The sequence below is a fragment of the Astyanax mexicanus genome, chromosome 18, assembly GCF_023375975.1.
Source record: "Astyanax mexicanus isolate ESR-SI-001 chromosome 18, AstMex3_surface, whole genome shotgun sequence".
Lineage (NCBI taxonomy): Eukaryota > Metazoa > Chordata > Actinopteri > Characiformes > Acestrorhamphidae > Astyanax > Astyanax mexicanus.
The window spans coordinates 39,920,841-39,936,315 of NC_064425.1; the positions used below are offsets into that span (position 1 = coordinate 39,920,841).

A 15,475-nucleotide genomic window follows, 5' to 3' on the forward strand; every position below is an offset into this window, starting at 1 on the left:
TGATAGAATTTTAGGTTGCTGCCCGGAGGAGCATACACGTTCAACAGTGTTATTTCCATCTCATCCACCCTTCCCGAAATTAAAATAAACCTGCCTTCCTTGTCTTTAGTCGAACTAATTAACTCAAAAGGTACCTGTTGTGATACCAATATAGCTACGCCCCTTCTACTCCCCGTTTTGTATGAAGAGAAAAATACTTTGGAGAAACCCATACGTTTTAACTTTTCGTGTTCCAGATCACTCAAATGAGTTTCTTGTAAAAATACCACTGATGCCTTTTCTTTCTTCATTTTAGACAGAATTTTGCTTCTCTTAATAGGATTTAACAGACCATTTACGTTAAATGAAATTATTTTAAGTTCTTCATAGGTCATTTTGTTTGTCCCATGACGTCACATACATTCCCTCTCCATAGAAAACGCTAACATTTAAACCATTAGGCATCCTCCTGATCAACATAAACAATTGAAAACTATTAACAATTATAAACACGAACAAACTGTTCATCAACAGAACGTTGGCTTCCAAGGTTGAGGTTCGTTTAGTTTGAACCTTCTGAGAGTCTGATGTAAGAAGACCCTCGTAAGGGAGAAAAAAAGTCCTCCGTTTTAGGGAGGGGGCCCTTAGTGAGAACTGTGTCGCGTTACTTGCTGCTTCTCTCACTTAAAACAAAATCAGGAGAGACAACGTAGCCTCGACATTTTAAAGAAAGATGGTATATGTAATACAGAAGGGCATAATACTTAAATTATATAACTGCATGTGTTTAGAAAGCAGCAGTTCACAAGATTCACTCACGATCAGGAGACCTCCGTCTGAAACTGTGCAGTTTTTTCTTGTACTGAGGGACTGAGTGCTCCTCTGGTTGCACAGTCAGTTTATCTTTTTTTCGGCGTCCGTGTTTCTCAGCCACCTGCCACACGAACAACTTTTCAATCTCTTCGAGGAGGGTTGGAGGTGTGTGCAGCACCTTCACTGTGAATCCGCGCTTGGCCATATCTCCCGTAGCTTCTGCTGCAGTTTGGTATAGCCTGACCCCGTCCTCGTAGAAAACCCGCAGCTTCGCCGGAAAGGGTGTTTGAAATCTGATGTTCTTGCTCTTCAGAATTTTTTTAGCCTCTGTGTATTCCATGCGTTTTTTGAGGACTGTGGGTGGGTAATCATGGTCAACGAAGAATCTCTTCTCGTCGAGAAAGATCTCCTTCTTTTGCCAAGCACGCCGGAGCACGTCTTCCTTCGTTCGGGCACTCTGGAACTTAGCCACAATAGAGCGGGGTTTCGAGTCACCTTGAGCGGGTTTTGGCGCAAGAGCTCTGTGCGCCCTCTCGATTCGGAGCTCTGTATCATCGGGGTAATCCAACTGGCTTTTCAAGAGAGCTTCCAAAAAGCTCACCATGCAGCCTCCCTCCGCGCCTTCTGGAATACCATAGACGCGGATGTTTTCCCGGCGTGAGCGTCCTTCTTGGTCGAGCAGCCCGGCTTCAAGCGCAGTTTGCTGTTGTATTACCCGCTTTAGAACCGATTCCAAAGAGGTAATTCTTTGATCAGATTCCTCAATTCTGCCTTCTGCTTCGTCTAATCTTTTATTTGTGTTTCCCAACTCTTGTTTTATGTCCGCCAATTGTTGTCTATTGTCGCGTCTGAACTCCTTGATTTCACTCAAAATGCTCTCAAGGCTAGCCCGGGGCTGGTCGGCGCCATATTCCTCGTGTTCTGAGGAGCTGCTTTCGTTAGTTTCCCTCATCTCTGCTTCCATATTTTCCACTGGAAATGCTGTACTTCTGCTTCTAGTGACAACCCCGTCTTTCATACTTCAGAAAAATCTGTTTTTTCGTGAATACTTCGAGTTTTCAGGGTCGTTTTTTTCCAAATTGTCGAGGAGCACGAAGGTTATGCGGCCGTTCTCGGTGTCATGGCGGACCGGAAGCCAAGTTGCCTATTCTGACTTGCGACTAAGTGACTTTATTCTGTTCTGTGTCTCATTTTAGAGCAAATCAAAGCAGATTTGAACCAGATAGTCGGAAGCGACACAGGAGACAATGAAGAGGAACCTCAGAGGGGTAAGTCTCTCTCACATTTACCTTATACTTATATGATCTGTTTTATAAATATACACTATACTCTAGTTATACACTAATTACATGATTATATACTAAAATATAAAACAATTAAATAAAAATGCAGTTAATAATATTCATATACACCATATTATTGCTACATGCTATATTACAGCTATAGGCTATTTAGTTTATATACTTACACACTTTTATACTATAGCATAGAATTCTACACTGCATTACATACAGTATTTATACACTATATTATTTCTTATATACATCATATTCCTATCATTTAAATTTTCATGCTATTATGTAATGAAACATATAATCTTTCTCTCCTCTCTTTATATATGTGTTTTCCTCACTTTCTCTACCTCTCTTACTTATTCTCTCTCTTTCACTCATCCTCTCATTTGCACTCTCTCTTTTCATATTTTCTCTATCACTTATTCTGTCTCTCTCTTTTTCTCTGTCACTCATTCTCTCTCTTTCTCACCATCTCTCATTGTTTGTCTCTCTCACTCCCTAATTATTTATCTTTTCTCTTACTCATTATCTCGTTCTCTCTTTTGCTCACTCATTCTCTTTCTCTCTACCTCCATTACTTATTATTTCTCTCTCTTTCTCTCCGCCACTCATTCTCTCTCTTTGTCTCTGTGTCTCTCTCTCTGTTGCTCATTCTCTTTCTCTTTCTACTTCTCTTGCTTTCTCTCCCTCACTCATTCTCTCTCTGTTGGTCACTCACTCTCTTTCTCTCTTTACTTCTCTCTCTTTCTCTCCCTTACTCATTTTCTCACTCTCTTTGTTGCTGTCTTTCTCTGTTGCTCACTCAATCTGTTTTTCTTTCTTCCTCTCTCTCTTTTTCTCTCCCTGTTGCTCACTCATTCTCGCTGTCTCTCCCCCACTCATTCTCTCTCTTTGTCTCTCTGTTGCTCATTTTCTTTTTCTTTCTACTTCTCTCTCTTTCTCTCTCTCTCTCTCTCTCAGCTGGTACGGAGAGTGCGGAGGTGGAGGATGAGAGGCAGCGTAACGCTCAGGCTAGTTGGGTTCAGCGTATGTTCAGCTCGATGGTGGGCGACTCGTCTCTGTTTAATACTCGGGAGGGCCGGGCGGGGAAGGTCCATAACTTCATGCTGGGCCTGAACCTCAACTCCACCTTGCCCTTCCCCACCAGCAGCTGCCTGATGCCCCAGGCCTCCATCGAGGAGGAGGTGGACGCCATCACAGGTACGACCCAACACTTAATATTCATCAACTATTACTGAATACTGTTCTATACTATACTATTCTTTTCTATTATTGGATGTACTGAGATCTAGGGGTGGGTGAGATGGCCCTGAAATAGTATCACAACATTTTTGGTTATTTTTGTGATAATGATATTCTTGGCGACCAGGGCTGGGTATTACCACTGGTTTACAGAATTGACTTGATTCCAATTCACCGGGTCCCAATTGTGATTTATTTTGATAAGTGAATAATTCAGGAATATTTCATTTACAATTACAGGTTTTGTTCTGATTTTTAAAGAGCTGATGATGTAATTGTACAAAGGAACAAAAAAATGTTAGTGTTTACATAAATAATTAATCCAAGACATTTACATTAATGTTTTCATTGTTATTTTAATGTGTCCGTAACAGAACAACATTAAACATGTGATGTAAACATACACTTGGTTGTGATTCTCACACAACACACTTCCACACAACGTCAGTGTGAAAAAAGACCCTGAAAATGGTTTTGAATTTATTAATAAAAAAAAAAATTCAAAGCCAGAAGTCACCTTGAAATTCTACCTTATGAGATAAGTAAGCTATTATATACTAAGTACGATATTAATTTACCAAAAAATGAGATGCATCTTGTTTAACTAGTCTAGCAGGCTTTGATTACATAGAGTAAGAGAAAAAATAAAGCATGTTTGACAAGATGGAACATAAATTTAGAGGACAATGCTAAAGCTTTGCAAAATGTTTGCAAAATGTAACTGACAATTTATATATTTACTGAGGCATCTTGTTTAGCTACTCTAGCAGGCTACTAGTAAATTTGAGTGTAAATAAATAATGTTGCTTTACTTTTTTTGGAACTGTGTCTCTGCAGATAAATGGCATTGATATTCTGTTAAAAATAAGTTCATTAAAAATAGGTGTCAGGATTATATTAATCGTTATCGAATCATTTAACATAAAATTCTTTTTTATTAATTTCAATAATATATTACAGCAAGAAAATAAATGTTTAAGTTTTATTTAGTACACTACTTCACATTTAGTTTCTACATTCAGTAGAAACAAAAAAAGTTTTAAAAACTTTTAAACTTTTGTCTATTTTATAAACAACTGTAATTTAACAGGAATCAGATTTTTTTTTCCAGTAATGTGCTGCCCAAATACAAATTAAACTTTTCCTTTATTCAGATTCTATGAAATATCTAAATCAACATATCTAAATATATTTCTTTGCTTACAGTATCACAATATATTGCAATATATTGAATCGTAACCCCTGTATCATAAAGCTGCCCTGCTGAATGGCTTCTTGAGGATGCTGAACTTTATAACATTTCTAAAAATTAAAAAAGGTAAAAGAACATATGATAACACGTCCTTCAACATGGATTTAAATATGTTATTATATAATTAGTTATATCTGATTATAACATTCCAGGCTTAGTTTACAGCATCCCTTTACATTTTACACCCCTAATCAGCAGTAATCATTCAGGTCCAGAGAAATGTGGTATTTATATAAAGTGGGTGAAAACCTGAAAAACGGCTTTCGAGGAACTGAGAGATACAGAAGCTGATTGCTGTGGGTGTCATTACTGGGTGGGTCACTATTTAAAGGTCAGGCTTTGTCTGACTGATTTCTGGCACTGTTAAACCTTTAATACCTGCTGAAAAAACTGGTCTTTCTGCCTCTTTAACCTCTTCTTCTCTTGTAATGTGTCATTTCTGGACTTGACTTGACTTGATTAAGGAAAGGGGATAAACCAAAATCATAAACAGTAATAGGCAGGGGCAGCAACAGAAAGCAAATGTACAAAGAACAGTGAAAGAAAGTTTAAAACAGTGTGTAAAATACCACAAACTATTAAGAAACACATATGAAATTGTTTAGTAAACAAAAAGTGTGTTAAACTTTTAAATACTGTTTATGTAGTTATCAGCTGCCAGAGCCCTGAGAGAGCATAATTGGCCTTGCTCTCTCTGGGTGGGTACAGTAGATGGCGCTGTTTCCCCATCATCACTCCTAGGGTGATGTCGATCAGCACGAGGCATCTGTGAGCTGATGTATCAGAACCGAGTCGCTGCACTTTTCTCCAAGCACACTGTGATGCTTCTTGGCAATGCTGCATGAACAGCAATTCAAAACAGGCGTGTGTGGTGGCATCACTAGTGATAGGGGGAGTCCTAATGAGTGAGTTGGGTAATTGACCTTGTAAATTGGGTAGAAAATGAAATAAAAAATTGTAAATAAATAAAAACATTGTTAAACAAACCAGAGAATATTTTATATTTAAGATTCTTCAAAGTAGAGCCTCCTGCTTAGATGACTTTTGCTTAGCTTTGCACATCTTTGCTGGATTTTCTCAGTCAGCTTTATGAGGGAGAGTCACCTGGAATGGCTGGACTCTTATCAGTTAACAGATAAGAGCACCTGAATGCTTCACAAGGTATTTTATTTTGATTTGTTTAACACTTTTAAAAATACTACATAATTCATTATGTGTTCCTTAATAGTCTGGATGAATTATGTAATAATTTTTAAATAAATAAATAAATTGAAAGAGAAGGTGTATCCAAACTATTGACTGGTTTTGTATGTGGGTATGAGATGATGGGTGGGTATAAATAATCATGTGCATGGGGGCTAATAAACCTGTAGAAATTTTCTGGATGGGATAGATGATACATAAGTCAGAGGGGCAGACTAATTGGTACACAAATGTACTGTAATCATACTGTAAATGATATTTATTATGTAACAATAAAAGTATTAGTATTTTTAGGCTATTACAGTTAAATAATGCAACAAACCGATCAGCTTTCGAAACTTGTGCGTGGGTCCGGTCAGTAGAAAAGGAACCGGAAAGCCGCAATCCCCCGAATATGAGTATAAAATTCTTAAACAATGCGGCCGCACTCGCTCCTCTGCATGCCGCTGCAGGTCTGACCGCACGCTGAACTCTATGCTTTCAGTTTGCAGCTCAATAAGCCGACAGTAAGGAAAGGCGTGTCAGTGTGTCATTACTGTGTGTGGAAAAATACAGCTGATTTTGGAGATGAGGAATACAAAGGTGCACAAAGGTATTCAGTATAAAACAAAATTAGCAGGAGATGTGTCTTCAAAAACCTTTGAATTAATATAGATGAAAGTGATTAGAATATTAGAGTGAAAGGTTACGTTTATTGGGAAAAAACTGTACTGTAATTGAAAGGAGGCTCTAGTACCCTGTTGGAGCATTTAGTCTGGATACAAGATGAGATACGGTTAGGTAAGGAGATGATGGGTGGGTGTAAATGATTGTGTGCATTAGGGGTGGGCAATATTATATCGTATACAATATATCGTGACACAGAAATATCATGATATTAAAAATCCATATCGTGATAATAGGGCTGTCTTAAAAGTAGTCTATTATTTACTGTGAAGCTTTAGGTGTATTTATTGTATAATTGTTTTAGTTTGCAGTTTATATGCATGCACTAAATATTCTGCAATATTATTTGCTGCATTATATTATTTTATGCTATATTATTTATTTTGCCACATTATGATTATTCTGTTATACTATTATACTATATTCCTGAAATTAATGAATTATTTTAGTTTTCCTATATCGCCAAGTATAACGTTATCGCAAAAATACCCTGAAATATCATGATATTATTTTAGAGCCATATCGCCCACCCCTAGTGTGCATGGGGGCCAATAAACCTGTAGAAAATTCTGCATAGAATAGATGCTACATAAGTCAGAAGGGCAGACTTATTGGTACACAAATGTACTGTAATCATACTGTAAATGGTATTTATTATGTGACAATAAAATGATTAGTATGTTTATGCTATTACTGTTCAATAAGTTAAATAATTGGGTAAGGAGGTATACAGGTTCTGTATGGTATCCTGCAGCACATTTACACGTAGATGTTGCAACTGGGCCTGTAGATCTTGCTCTACACTTGCAGGTTGCTGAAGCTGACATACCAGCACCTCCAATGAAAAAAAAAATCTGGCAACTGGGCTGAAAAAGGAAGTGTTGCAATCTGTGGAGAGACATTCCTTGGAAACCTTTGCTCTGTGTGGTTTAGGGCTGCACGATATCGAAAAAATGTTACATCGCAAATGTTCTTTTTTTCTCATATATATATATATATATATATCGCAATATTAAACAATGCATGGCCCATGAAGTCACCATCCCCAATTGTGCTGGACTGAGGTGCACAGCTTTCCTCACATGCGTTTACAAGCACGTGCCCAACCATGTGGATGGAGGCCATGCAGTTTCCTCCTGTTTACTCCTGCAACTAATAATAATGACTAATAATGACTTATAATGATGACCTGAAACATGTAAGAGTAAGAAACATGCACAAAAATATTTCTTGCAGATCCTAATGAATTCAAGGACATCTATGAACCTCTGGATTCCAAAAGTACGAAGATTCATGTGGTGGACAGTGGACTGACCTTTAACCTCCCCTACCCCCTGATCCTGCGTCCACAGCGGGGTGTAGAGCTGATCATTTCCTTCGATTTCTCGGCCAGGCCTGGAGACTCCAGCCCTCCATTTAAGGTGAGGGAAAGACCTAAAGAGCACCTTTCTGCTCTATGAATTGTGTCACATTATGATAGAGAAATTCATATTTTAATTATAGTACAGTTTCTGTTCTTTTAATTGAGATAGATTGTGATACAGTGCCCATACTGTCACTATAGTACAGTTTCTACATTAAAAAAAGTAAGACTGTGATGAGTTATTTCCCTATAGTGCAGTTTCTTCTCTTTTAATTAAGTTAGTGGTGGATTGTAATACAATACCAATATTGTATAGTACAGTTCTGTCCTTTTTTTGAGTTCAATTGTGATATGATACCCATTTTTTCACTATAATACAGTTTTTGCTCTTTTTCTTGAGTAAGATTGTAAAACAATACCAATACTTTTACCATAGTACAGTTTATGATCTTTTAATTGAGTTAGATTGTAATACAGTACCCATACTTTTACTATAGTAGAGTTTATGATCTTTTAATTGAGTTAGATTGTAATACAGTACCAATTCTTTCACTATAGTACAGTTTTTGCTCTTTTATTTGAGTAAGATTGTAATACAGTACCAATACTTTTACTATAGTACGGTTTATGACCTTTAATTGAGTTAGATTGTGATATGATACCAATTCTGTCACTATAGTACAGTTTTTGCTCTTTTAATTGAGTTAGATTGTAATACAGTACCCATACTTTTACTATAGTAGAGTTTCTACTCTTTTAATTGAGTTAGAGTATGATACAGTACTTTATGCTTGCACTATAGTAAAGTTTATTCTTTTTTAATTGATTGTAATTGTGATCCAGTACCCCCATTTCCACAATAGTACAGTTTATCTGTCCCTTTAATTGAGTTAGATTGTAACACAGTACCCATATTTTTACTATGGCACAGTTTATCTGCTCTTTTAAGTAATTTAGATCATGATACAGTACTTATTTTTTGCGTTATAATAGTTTTTGCCCTTTTCATTGAATTAGATTGTGATAAAGTACCCACACTATTACTATAGCATAGTTTCTGTTATTCTAATTGAGTTAAGCTGTGCTACAATTGCTGTAATTTCACTGTAGTCACATTTATCTGCTCTTTTAATTGAGTTAGTACCCATACTTTTCCGTATTACAATCTTAGATTATTGAAAAATGTATTTTTTATTTAAAATTTTTTCTAATTTATTTTTTCTGTTGTTTATTTATTGTTTTGCATCATCCACAAACTAAACATTGCTGTACGTGTCTCCGTATCTTAAAAACTGTCTCTAAATGATTGCAGAGTTTTATCTTTGTCATCTCTCTGATTCTTCACTCTGATCTTTGTATCAGGAGCTGCTGCTGGCAGAGAAATGGGCGCGTATGAACAAGCTGCCGTTTCCTAAAATCGATGTGAAGGTGTTTGATAGGGAAGGGCTGCAGGAATGCTACGTGTTCAAACCCACGAGAGGAGAGAAGCACTGTCCCACCGTCATCCACTTCGTCCTGGCCAACATCCACTTCAGAGACTATAAAGCTCCGGGTGAGAAAACTGCTTCACATTTGGTCCATACGCCTCATCTCTGACTCTACCTATCTACTGGGTGGAGCTCCATCATTCCAGAGAACATGGGACCACTGCTCCCCAGGATTACTATGTAATACAGTACCCATACTTTTACTATAGTAGAGTTTCTACTCTTTTAATTAAATTGGATTATGATACAGTACTTTATGCTTGCACTATAGTAAAGTTGGTACCACTTTAAAATAAGACTACCTTTATAAAGGGTTTATAAATGGTTTACAATTAGTTTATTAATGGTTACTAATTAGGTTGTAAATGCCTTAAACTCATTAATAATCAGTTATAACACATACGTAGAAAGGGCAACAATATAGACGGCTTCACTATTTGGTAAACAACAGGTCATTGTTGTCCTTTCTACGTATGTGTTATAACTGATTATTAATGATTTTTAAGGCATTTACAACCTAATTAGTAACCATTAATAAACTAATTGTAAACCATTTATAAACCCTTTACAAAGGTAGTCTTATTTTAAAGTGGTACCGTAAAGTTTTTATTCTTGTTTAACTGAGTTAGATTGTGATTGTGATACAATACACATATTTTCACTATAGTACAGTTTATCTGCTCTTTTGAGTAATTTAGATCATGATACAGTACCCATTTTTTCATTATAATAGTTTCTGCTCTTTTCATTGAGTTAGATTGTGATAAAGTACCCACACTATTACTATAGGCCTCACCTGTCAAGAGACAGCCTGTGCACAGTTCTGAATGGAAAGCTTAGTTTTTCTCGCAAAAAAATCACTAAATAAAACAAAATTTTAGTATTGCTAACAAGGTTGTAATTCTGTGTATAAAAGAAAAAAAACTTTTTTGAGCATGCACCACGTTTCTGATAATGGGGGACCTGTTCATTTTAAAAGGATTTACCAATTGCAGGTGTATAAATAAACAAGAATGTAATTATAAAAAAGGAAAATATTGTATGCAGTTACAGTAGTTACAAACCTATATAAAAGCACAGGTATATTTTATGATACGCCATGAAACCCTCAGAATCTTAAAAAAAATACTGTGATATACATTTTTGGTCAGACCGCCCAGCACTAGCAGGAGGTTTATGGAAAGTTTCCATAAACCTCTGTTTCTGGAGAGGCAGGCAGCACATCTTTAACACTTTCTTGCAGCAAATTTTTAAAGAATTTTATTTTGAAAATGTGAAAAATCTAACATTAGATTTGTCTGTAATTTTAGGAGTTCGCAGAGAGACGGAGAAGGAGAAGGAGTTCGGGGAATTTGATATATTTGATGATCCTGCGACTCCATATTCCACCTTCAACTTTCAATACTCCAACCAGGCCTTCAAACAGCTGCACGACCTCATGGAGTTCAACACTCTCAACAATATCGAGGTATGATCCATCCCTCTATAACGCTTAATTAACTGATATTAGAGGCATACTACTGTACTTCTGTATTAAAATCACTCTACAGTTATAAGGCAAATGTTTGGACACCCGTGATCAATTAAACAATGCCTGGCCGAAAAAAAGTCTCCACCTGGATTTAAGTGAGTAAATGATGTGGGGTTGGTTGGTTGAGGCTGCAGTATGTCTGCAGGTTTAGGTTCAGCAACAGTATGTGCTGAAAGAATGAGGTCAGCTGACTCTTCCTGAATATACTGAATATAGACCAGATTATTCCTGGATCAATGGATTTTTTCTTCCCTGATGAACACGACCATATTCCAAGATAACAGTGTCAGGATTGGTGGTGCTGGAATTGTGAAAGAGTTCAGGGTTCAGGGAGCATGAGATCATCATTTATCATTTTCACACATGGATTGAGAGAGTTCACCACAGAGTCCAGACCTTAACCTCATTGAGAATCTTTGGGATGTGCTGGATGGAGAAGAGAGGCTTTGTGCAGTGGTCAGACTCTACCATCATCAATGCTGCTGCAAGATCTTGGTGAAAAATTAATAAAGTAATGCAACACTGGTTTGAAATAAATATTGTGACGTTGCAGAAGCTTATTGAAACAATGCCACAGTGAAAGTGTGCTGCAATCAAAGCTAAAGGTGGTCCAACTAAATATTAGTGCATGTGACCTTTTTTTTTGGCCAGGCTGAGCATATTCTCATGTATAGTTTATGTGTGTAAACAGTCACATTCTCAACATACACATTTTTCCAAACTTAATTTCACAATTATTGTTTATTTGCAGTGTTAATGCATTAGATATCAAATGTGCATAAGTTGTGTTTTATCATTTTTCATCCTATGAATATGAAAAATGAATAATACATTTGTGCCCTGTATCAGATTTATTTATAAATATATTGTGGTAGGCCCCTGGGGTTAGGGGCGTGACCACTGTGACCCGGAAGGAGGAAGCACACAGATAACACAGACACGGGGAGTAAATTAACTCAAAACAGACCTTTATTGGCTTTAAATGCCCTCCACCACACCCAAAATAACTCAAATCAACATAACTCGCCCAATGGGGCTCTAGAGTTTGAAGAACTTTTAAAGTGTTAAATACGAGTCCGTGCAGCCTCAGCCCTCAGCTCCCCAGTGAAAGTCCCCTCCTGAGTGAGGGCTGAGGCTCAGTTTATATGCCTGTCCCAGCTGGCGGCTCAATCAGTCCTCATGCGGACCAGCTGGGACAGACATGGCTGTGCGCTCCGGCGTGGGGCAGACCCACAACTCCCCCGCCTCCTCATGCCAAAATATTTTTGCCTATGACAGTACAAGCCTGTGTAATGCAAATGTAAAGTGTTTTTGGATTTTAAAGGGTTAAAGAGCTCAGTTTCTCTTTGTTATTCTGCAGGTTATAAAAGATGCCATCAAAGAAAGCATCCTGCAGAGACGAGAGAACCCGTCCCATGGCGCCGTCTCTCTGCCCCTCAACAAACTCAACAACAAGAGGTTTCTGAAATGCGACACCTCCGGCAGTGCTAAGCGGTTTCGCAGGGACGCACCAAAAAACAGCTAAACCAGGGGCACAGGGGGGGCAGCAGGGGCCTCGCCTTAACTGGACAAGAACTTGAAAATACACAGTAACAAGCATAACTGGAAACACTCATTTTTGGATGAGTCTTGGAGTCTTGTGAACTGGTTCATTTGTAGTTGGGGAGATTCAGCCTTTCCTCTGATTGTACAGTCTTTACCGCCATTCCTTTACATGATCAGACCGACGCACTGCACTGCACATCTGTGTGTGAAGACATACGAGGACTTTTATCTGCATACGAATGTGAGAGGAATCTATGCACACCAGCAAATACACACACAGTCACACCCAACAGTGTGGAGTTTAGATACCCAAGTGTAAATTACGTGGGTGGGGTTTCCTTAAGGCATGATTCTTAAAGAAGGGCTGAGCAGGCATCACACTAATGCTCTCTCTCTTTACTGTTTAGATCGATGGCTGTGTATAAACATGGACAGCCAAAACTAGGAGGCAAAGTGCGAGAAACAAATTTTAAAAGTTGGCTTGCCTCTCCTCCTCTGCTCTCTGCCTGCTGCCTCTCCCCCTCTATCTGCCGCCTCTCCCCTTCTATCTGCTGCCTCTCCCCCTCTGTCTCCTGCCTCACCACCTCTGCTCTCTATCTGCTGCCTCTCCCCCTCTATCTGCTGCCTCTACCCCTGTATCTGCTGCCTCTACCCCTGTATCTGCTGCCTCTACCCCTGTATCTGCTGCCTCTACCCCTGTATCTCCTGCCTCTACCCCTGTATCTGCTGCCTCTACCCCTGTATCTGCTGCCTCTCCCCCTTTATCTGCTGACTTTCCTTCTCTATCTGCTGCCTTTCCCCTTCTGTCTGCTGCCTCTCCCCTTCTGTCTGCTGCCTCTCCCCCTCTGTCTGCTGCCTCTTCCCCCTTTGTCTGCTGCCTCTACCCCTCTGTCTGCTGCTTCTCCTCCTCTGCTCTCTGTCTGCTGCCTCTTCCCCCTCTGTCTGCTGCCTCAACCCCTCTGTCTGCTGCCTCTCCCCCTCTGTCTGCTGAATTGAATAATAATAAGAAGATTAAGAAGAACAGTAAATGGACTTTTCTAAGCCAAATTAAATATCCTCCATGTTGTCATATTTGCAACCACAGTGGCAGAGACAGACTCGCCTACTTATTTGGCAACCTAAAGATTTTTTAATTAGAAGAATTAATGTCAGGAAGCATTATTACAGTAGAGAAATACACATATATGAACAAAAATGTTTGGACACCTGTTCATTCATAGTTTCTTCTACATTCAAACGTATTAGCAGGAGTTTATACTGCTTTTGCTGGAGTAACTGTCTCTGCTGTCTAGTACATTCTGGAGCATTGCTGAGAGGATTTAGGTGCACTCAGTGACAAAAGCTTGCTGGGGTGTTTTTTTTTGAGGAGCAGCACCATTATATCATTCCACAGGTTTACTGCTTCACAGCTCAGCGCTTTGGGGACATGATATTAACCTGCATGCCTTGCAGTAAAAAGAGTGTCAACAGATTCATTTGGGTTTATTTGCTCCAGAAAGGGAAGATAAACCTATTTTAAGGGCGTTTTCACACTTGTAGTTAGTTTTTATTGTCTGGATCAGTTGATGAGTTTGTTTAATTGGAGCGTTTCTCTCTCTGTTTGGTTTGGTTTCACACAGGCATAAACCTAAACGCACCACAATACTCACCAATAAACCATGCAAGCACATCGTCTCCTCTGATTGGTCAGAGCTGTCTGGTGCTGGAGCAAGAAAGTAAATATAGAGAAAAGATTCTGTGTTTTAGTGTGTATATCTGTGCAGTGTTAAGCTGCTTTACACAGAACACTGAAAATTTGCAGATGTACACTTAGTAAACTGAGTCGCGCAGCTGTGAGCAGTGATCGCAGCATATACAGCACGTGTAAACAGCATGGAGCAGCAGAGACAGTGTTTGTTCATAGCTGTGGTAATTAGTGATTATCTGCTTAATATATTAAACAGATTAAACTGCACCGTATCAGCAGTTTAGCTCAAATAAAAGCAGTATATTTGATAGCTGGGTCAGATCGAGACCAGATCACTATTAGTGCTGGTGTGAAAACGCCCTAATGATGGTGCTTTTCTAATAAAATAAATAGAAAGCTGTGTAACTTATAGTAGTTGATTATTAGCATTTATTCGAGAGGGGTGTCCACAAACATTAGGCCACATTGTGTATGTAATAGGAATTCTTCTATAAATGCTGAATCACTGGAGCACTGCTGCTTGTTGTGACCTGGATTCTGAAGGAAGGAAAGGAAAGCTATTTTTCAAAGGATTGAATTACCACCACCCCCACCCTCGACACACCCACCCACCCACCTCCACCGCCCCGAGGGATGACGGGGTGAATAGAAATGCAGTCGGACACTCAGAGCTCCACCCCTTTTTTGGGATGGGTCGAAAGTGATGGCATGATGTGGCATGTTTTACACACTACACTGCCTTCCTACTTTACTCATAGCTACACCACACACACACACTCTCACACTTTTACACTTTGTTACAAGATCCCTGGCTGAGTGCTGAGGCCGTCAGACACTTTATAAAAAAATTATTTAGTGATTTTCTATTTAATTTCTTTATTTTTTTTTTATTCTCTAAATTTAATGACTGCAGACTGTTGATACAGTAGAGCACAATCTTACTGAATACCCTCGTATTTGTATACTTATTAATGAATAGTAAACAATAAATTAGTCATATTTATGAATCAAGCATGTTTAATATTATCTGTTAAATATTTAAAACTGTTTTATTATATGATTATTTGTAGGTTTATTCCATTAACTGTTATATTACTGAAATTAATAAATGATGTATTAAATCATGTTCTCTTAATGCTCATAATTGTCTCTTCATTGATTTTGAAAATGTATGTGCGTCAATCAACAAAGTAAAGTAACTAAAAAAGTATCTTTTTGTTATATAAAATTATCTATGCTTTACTGGAGTAATTATTTTCCAGACGAATTTTTACTTCTACTTTTTACATTTTCACACAATTATCCTAATTTCTACTCCTTACATTTTAAAAAATATCCTCGTTACTCCTATTATTTTATTACAGCTTGTTTTCTTTCCGGCTTCTCATCGTTCAGTAAAACCCCTATCCAGA

The 15,475-nt window shown here is 38.2% G+C and overlaps 1 protein-coding gene across 1 annotated transcript in view; it reads left to right on the top strand.

Moving 5' to 3' along the window:
- Positions 1-15,198, top strand: part of pla2g4aa (phospholipase A2, group IVAa (cytosolic, calcium-dependent)) — a 52,010-nt gene extending 36,812 nt beyond the window's left edge. Inside the window, exons 13-18 of the mRNA XM_022673448.2 lie at positions 1,989-2,060; positions 3,048-3,287; positions 7,687-7,871; positions 9,176-9,365; positions 10,611-10,768; positions 12,192-15,198. Of these exons, the coding sequence (XP_022529169.2) occupies positions 1,989-2,060; positions 3,048-3,287; positions 7,687-7,871; positions 9,176-9,365; positions 10,611-10,768; positions 12,192-12,356 (1,010 nt within the window). The 3' untranslated portion in view covers positions 12,357-15,198. The remainder of the gene's footprint in view (positions 1-1,988; positions 2,061-3,047; positions 3,288-7,686; positions 7,872-9,175; positions 9,366-10,610; positions 10,769-12,191) is intronic.
- The last annotated feature ends 277 nt before the right edge of the window (positions 15,199-15,475 follow it).